The following is a 7,500-nucleotide window of genomic DNA, read 5'->3' as shown; positions in this document are numbered from 1 at the left end:
CCAGCAGAGGAAGCAGCTCCACAGAACTACAAACAGACAGACGGACAGATTGACACAGAGTCAAAGGTTCACTTCACATCATCCAGGGCCGCCTTAGGACCCGTACACACAGGGGTCGCGTTAACCGGATATTCTCGGTCATTGACCTTTTCTTTACAACAATGACCGGAAAATCTGAAGGCCGTCGGTCATTTGACCGGTTGCAATTACCACCCCTGCCCACTTGGCGGCAGAGTGCACAGTCAGTGGTTTAAGTGGCTGCCGTTTTCACACTGCAGAGAAAAAGTCATTCATCTGCTTCATGTAGCATTGTTGACATAACGGCCTGGACACACCAGATGCGGTAGTGCCGCAGAAGTCCTGCGAGTGTACTCGCAGGCGCTTGACTGTCCACACAGGCAGCGCATTTCTCCTGCGCTCTCCGCGCCGGTTAAACATCGACTCCACTCGTCTGTTCCCGTCAGTACTCGTTTTTTCAATCCAGCAGGTCATTTTAAACATGTCCATATTTTAATCGTTTTTTATAACGTAATAAGTTAATGACAATTTGTCATTGCATGTCCATGTATTGAGCGTGTTGGATAAACACTGAATGAATAGGGCATATTGTTCTGACCATTTTATTCATGTAGTTATGTCTGTAGGCTCGGTGACACAAAATTAAAATGGTAATGAAGTGATTAGGGTATTGAAAAATGTGTTCGGTTATGCACTGTTGTGTTATTTTAAATTATAAACATGGTATTCCCTCACGTTCCTCAGTGCATTCTGTTATTTTATTTTGAAAATTGGCCGGATTCTCTCGTCTTTTCTGTGTCCAACTTCCTGTTTGGTACGATCCGCTCTATCCAGCTTGACAGAAGCGCTCGCGGCTCGCGTGTAGACCAGACGCCGAACTGAAGCGCTGCGGTGTGTGGATGTCTGTTCATCTTTTCGTTCATGTCCTTATTAATGCACACTTTATAACTTGCTTGTTGGATTTATTAAAAACGAACAAATGAAAACTAAATGTCTTAGAATATCTTTATTATCATTTAAAAACGAAAATTAAAATGACCGGTAAAAATAGATTATGACTGGATTTTTACGACCCTGTCGGTCAAAATCACCGGCGACGAAAAAGTCTAGCGCAACCTCTGCATACACACGCTGCGTCTTTAACCACCTGGGAAACATGAGGTCGGCGCTGGGCGCTACCCTTTGTGCCTCTTCTGTTCCAGCTTTCAGGAGCGCAGCGGCAGGTTGTGTCTGAGGTTGCTAAGCAACCATAATAAGCAAGGTATAGCCTGTTTACCTGAAACCCTGAGGTCAGAGCTGATCTACTTCCTGTGTGTCTGTGGGACAGATGTGACGCTCCGACAGCTCAGACTCGCTCACACTGAGGTCCTGACAGATGATATATTTTATCTTCCAGAACCTCAGAGACTCCAGGGTTTCATTTTTTCAGACTTCTTCTCCACAGTTGTTGTGTGTGATCTTTCCGACCACAAACAGATTCACATAAACGCCACACACAAACTACACACTCTGTAGTCCTCCACACACTGAGTCCGCCATGTTGTAGTTCTGTCTGAATGTACAGTGGGAGTTATTACACCCTGTGAAGTGGACTCACAGTGTGTCTCTGGGTCTGTGTGGCTGTGTGTAGTTGTGTTACCTGTATGGTTCCAGAGGAGGACAGTGGTCAGGTCGGTCCAGCTTGGTGTGATTCTGCAGGATGTTCACCATCAACTGTCTCACTGACTGGATCTCTCTGTCTGCACCTGGAGACAGACAGACAGACAGACAGACAGACAGACAGCCTTTAGTGTCTCCGTACTGTATATAATAGAAGTGCTGAGGAGAGGAAAACATGTCTTCAGTCATTTGAAGATAAAATCTGAATATTGTCATTAAAAAACTTCAGGATGTAAATCATATCAACATCAAATGAATTTATTTTCAATGTTGAACTTTTTTCAGCGTTCCCCTTTTAAACGCCAGTTTTTATTTTTGGTGACATCACTTCCTGTTCCTGTTGTAGCTCCGTGTGTGTTTAGCCTTTCTGTTTCTGTCTCTTTCCCGAGGCTGTGTTGGTCATGAATCAAAGTTGTGACAGTATTTTAGGAGCAGCAGCACACTCAGCTCTCTACAGCAGGGACACCTGTTGACACGCAGAGCTCTGATCTCTGATGATGATGATGATGAGGTGGTGGATGACAGGTGACAATGAGCAGCAAAATCTGTTTCAGTCACATGACCGTAACCTGAGGAGGAGCTGTGAAGTGTTTCTGTGACTGAGTGTTGTATCAGCCAGATAACGTCAGTAAACTCAGACACACACACACACACACACACACACACACACACACACACTGTTTATCTCCTGTGAATGTGCCACACTGAACACACATGTTAGGGGGCGGGGCTGTGATATCTAAGTCATATGACGTCCTCTGGAGACAGTCGTCCTGTGTGAACGGAGCTTCAGTGACCTTTGAGTTTAAAGACAGTTTAATGCAGTTTGTTACCACCACTCGCTCACATAGTTAACATGTCACTACAATTTGGAACATTCCCAAAGGCCTTGAAAACTGCGGTCATAAAGCCTCTCCTAAAGAGGAGCAGTCTTGATGCCACAGTACTGAACAACTACCGGCCCATTTCAAATCTGCCGTTTTTAGGCAAAGTCCTTGAGAAAGTTGTTTACCAACAGCTTACTGACTTTCTCCTAATGAACAACTCCTTTGATGTTTTCCAGTCAGGTTTTAGACCCCATCACAGCACTGAGACCGCTCTTATTAAGGTGACAAATGACATCCGCCTGAACACTGATGCAGGCAAAGTCTCAGTTTTAGTCCTGCTAGATCTGAGTGCTGCTTTTGACACTGTCGATCATGAGATCCTTTCACAGAGACTAGAGGACTGGGTGGGCATCTCTGGCACTGCCCTAAATTGGTTGAAGTCCTATCTAGAAGACAGGAAGTACTTTGTTGAAATTGGTAACTGTGTCTCAGACCACATGGCCTTGACCTGTGGGGTGCCCCAAGGGTCAATCCTGGGACCCCTTCTGTTCAATCTCTACATGCTGCCTTTAGGCCAGTTAATACAAAGTAATAATGTGTCCTACCACAATTATGCAGACGACACTCAGATCTATGTCTCACTGACAGCAGGTGAATATGGACCAGTGGATTCACTCTGTCACTGCATCCAACAGGTCAGTGTGTGGATGCAAAACAACTTTCTCCAGCTAAATTCAGACAAGACTGAAGTCATCGTATTTGGTCCACAGAAACAAAGAGAAAGTGTCAGCAGTCACCTCCAGTCTCTCTCTCTAAAACCTACAAATCAGGTTAGAAATCTCGGGGTAATAATGGACTCAGACTTGAACTTTAACAGCCACATCAAATCAATAACATCAGCAGCTTTTTACCATCTAAAAAACATTGCCAAAATCAAAGGTATAGTGTCTAAACCTGACTTGGAGAGACTTATCCATGCATTTGTCTCTAGTAGGTTAGACTACTGTAACGGCCTGCTCACTGGCCTCTCCAAACGGGCCGTAAGACAGCTGCAGTACATCCAGAATGCTGCTGCTCGGGTCCTGACCAGAACCAGGAAGTACGAGCACATTAGTCCTGTGCTCAGGTCTCTACACTGGCTTCCTGTGGCTCAGAGAATAGACTTTAAAGCAGCTCTGCTTGTGTACAAGTCTCTCCACGGCCTAGCACCAAAGTACATCTTTGACATGTTAGTGCCATATGAACCATCTCGGACTCTGAGGACCTCAGGGACCGGCCTCCTGCTGGTGCCCAGAGTCAGGACTAAACATGGGGAATCAGGATTCCAGTTTTATGCAGCTAAAATCTGGAACAGTCTTTCTGAAGATGTGAGACAGGCCTCTACTCTGACAATGTTCAAATCTGGGCTCAAAACAGCTCTATTTCACTGTGCATATGACTGAAAGGATCTTATCTGCACTCTTCTCTTTTAAAGTTCGTTTTATAATGATTATTTATGTTTTTATTTTGTATTGTGATTTTAATGCATTTTCTTGTTCTGTAAAGCACTTTGAATTACTTTGTGTACGAATTGTGCTCTACAAATAAACTTGCCTTGCCTTGCCTTAATGCAGGGTGTCAAACATACGGCCCACAGTCCACAACTGGACCTGTAAAGGGTCCAATCCGGCCCACTGGGTGACTTCACACACCTGACACTGAGTCACATGTGAGGGTGACATCACAGGACAGGAAGTATCTGGAAGATGTCACGTGGCACACCAACCGACTCAGACTGTTCATCATGTCTGTCTGTCTGTCTGTCTGTCTGTCTTCACGCTGACAGACAGGAAACATCTGGACATGTTGTTGTTGTTGACAGGTTCTGATAAACTGGTTTTACTGATTCAGAACAAACTGGTCTGTTTCTGGCCCAGGAACTGAAATGAGTTTGACATCTCTGAGCTTAATGTGTCCTGAGCTTCATCCTGTCATCATGTCCAGTCTGTAGACTGAGTCTCACTGTATGTCTCTGCATGTGAGACAGGAAGTGTGAGACAGGAAGTGAGACAGGAAGCATGAGACAGGAAGCATGAGACAGGAAGTGTGAGACAGGAAGCATGAGACAGGAAGTGTGAGACAGGAAGTGTGAGACAGGAAGCATGAGACAGGAAGCGTGAGACAGGAAGTGTGAGACAAGAAGTATGAGACAGGAAGCATGAGACAGGAAGTGTGAGACGTGAGACAAGAAGTATGAGACAGGAAGCATGAGACAGGAAGTGTGAGACAAGAAGTATGAGACAGGAAGTGTGAGACAGGAAGCATGAGACAGGAAGTGTGAGACAGCAAGTGTGAGACAGCAAGTGTGTCCTTAGTCTCATCCTTCTGTACTAAACACTTCATATTCTGAGTGCACTCAGTGCGTTCATACCACAGTATACTACTGATGCACCCAAAACGGTCCTAAAGTCCTGTGTGGAATGATGGACACTTCTCACCCTCAACAGTCGCCATCTTTGTGACATAGCAAACGTCTCATCTTGTGACATGGCGGCTGAAGACAACAAGGAGCCTGAGCTGGCTACAGTGAACACCGCCGTGTTATACAGATGTTAGTTTGTCATGTTTTTACACTAAGAACCAAAACTGTTGTTGAATAGAAGCCGTCAGTGATGTTTGTTGGGTCTGTGATGATTTGGTACCATGAACAATAATGTCAATGCTAACGTTAGCTTTGCTAGCAGTGTACAAAGTGTACTACACTGAAGGATGTGATTTGAGAAACAGAAGGCGTTTCTCCATACCAAGTACGGCAAGTTCGGACTTGCACACTTGGGAGTTTGGACTTAGGAGTACAAACTCCCAAGGACAGCTGCCATTGCCGCTGGTCTGTGAGAAATGCATTCTTGGATACCTGGCATCCCCGATGGAACGGGCGGAGCAAGTTCACATCCGGGCATTTGGACTGTACGGACTTTGAATTTGAACAGTACTTGGGCTGCGACTGATGACATTTCGCAAGTCCGCAAGAACACAAGTACAGGCAAGAACGCAGATTGAGAAACACCTAAAAAGTTTGAGACAGGAAGTGTGGAACAGGAAGTGTGAGAGAGGAAGTGTGAGACAGGAAGTGTGACAGGAAGTGCGGGACAGGAAGTGTGAGACAGGAAGTGTGAGGAGGGTGTGTCTCACCTCTGTAGGGTGTCCCTCTGTCCGTCTCTGGACTGTGAGCCTTGAAGTACTGAAGACAGACAATAATGAAATTAAACATCAGGACACACTGTGGGGAGATTATAGAGAAGTACACAGTAAACAGTCAGACTCAGCACTAATACTCAGGACTAATACTCAACACTAATACTCAGGACTAATACTCAACACTAATTCTCAGGACTAATACTCAGGACTAATACTCAGTCAGCACTAATACTCAACACTAATACTCAGCACTAATACTCAGCACCAATACTCAACACCAATACTCAACACCAATACTCAGCACCAATACTCAGGACTAATACTCGGGACTAATACTCAACACTAATACTCAGGACTAATACTCAAGACTAATACTCAGCACTAATACTCAGGACTAATACTCAGTCAGCACTAATACTCAGCACCAATACTCACTAATACTCAGTCAGCACTAATACTCAGGACTAATACTCAGTCAGCACTAATACTCAACACTAATACTCAGTCAGCACTAATACTCAGTACTTATACTCAGTCAGCAGTAATACTCAATAATAATACTCAGGACTAATACTCAGCACCAATACTCAACACTAATACTCAGTCAGCACTAATACTCAGTACTTATACTCAGTCAGCAGTAATACTCAATAATAATACTCAGGACTAATACTCAGCACTAATACTCACTCAGCAGTAATACTCACTCAGCACTAATACTCAGTCAGCACTAATACTCAGCACTAATACTCAACACTACTACTCAACACTAATACTCAGGACTAATACTCAGTCAGCACTAATACTCAGTCAGCACTAATACTCAGCACTAATACTCAGGACTAATACTCAACACTACTACTCAACACTAATACTCAGGACTAATACTCAGTCAGCACTAATACTCAGCACTAATACTCACTCAGCACTAATACTCAGCACTAATACTCAGTCAGCACTAATACTCAGGACTAATAGTCAACACCAATACTCAGTACTAATACTCAGCACTAATAACCAGCACTAATACTCAACACTAATACTCAGCACTAATTCTCAACACTAAGGGCTCATTTATGCTTAACGTTAAATACGGATCAGGATACGGACGGAGCCTTCTGTCCGTGCTCTGCGTTCATTTCGTCCGTATTTCTGCATGTTTCCATAAAGCTTACAGATACGGGCCAAACGGAGCAGCACCACCGGGAACTGTGGGGGCAGTGTTGCTGTCACTACCCGATCCGTAGCTCTAGTGAGACACAAAGAAGAAATAACAATTCAATTTCTCTCATCGGCAGTACTAGAGAAAAGAATTCTCCGTCCTCCAGTCGCGATGTATTTAACGGCCTCACCAACCACTGCCTCCTACAACGCTGCCTCTGCTTTTGTCTTTTATGCAAGAGGTACATTATCAATATCTCCTCCACAGTCGCCATGTTTGTTTTTGGGTTTGTTGTTGTCATAAACTTTTGACGCTGGGCGGCCCCCTGGTGGATATATTGGTTAACATCCATGCCAACGTAAAGGACGCATGGAAGTATGTGGGCAGTGATGGTAACATCGTTTGAAACGGACGTATACATTTTCGTACGTAAAGGGAGCATAAATGAGCCTTTATACTCAAGACTAATAGTCAACACCAATACTCAACACTAATACTCAGGACTAATACTCAGGACCAATACTCAACACTAATACTCAGGACTAATAGTCAGCACCAATACTCAACACTAATACTCAGCACTAATACTCAGGACCAATACTCAACACTAATACTCAGGACTAATAGTCAGCACCAATACTCAACACTAATACTCAG

The 7,500-nt window shown here is 44.2% G+C and overlaps 1 protein-coding gene across 1 annotated transcript in view; it reads right to left on the bottom strand.

Annotated features, from left to right (window-relative positions):
• The window catches only part of qsox2 (quiescin Q6 sulfhydryl oxidase 2), a 24,157-nt gene that overhangs the window by 11,251 nt on the left and 5,406 nt on the right, over positions 1 to 7,500 (bottom strand). Inside the window, exons 3-5 of the mRNA XM_050052066.1 lie at positions 5,676 to 5,724; positions 1,658 to 1,763; positions 1 to 26 (exon numbers count right to left, since the gene is read on the bottom strand). The exon at positions 1 to 26 is cut by the window's left edge and continues 65 nt beyond it. Coding sequence (XP_049908023.1) covers positions 1 to 26; positions 1,658 to 1,763; positions 5,676 to 5,724 — 181 coding nt within the window. The remainder of the gene's footprint in view (positions 27 to 1,657; positions 1,764 to 5,675; positions 5,725 to 7,500) is intronic.

This window comes from Epinephelus moara, chromosome 8, assembly GCF_006386435.1.
Source record: "Epinephelus moara isolate mb chromosome 8, YSFRI_EMoa_1.0, whole genome shotgun sequence".
NCBI classification, from domain to species: Eukaryota; Metazoa; Chordata; class Actinopteri; order Perciformes; family Serranidae; genus Epinephelus; species Epinephelus moara.
Note: the sequence above shows the minus strand (reverse complement) of the source record. Positions and strands in the feature narration are given on the sequence as shown.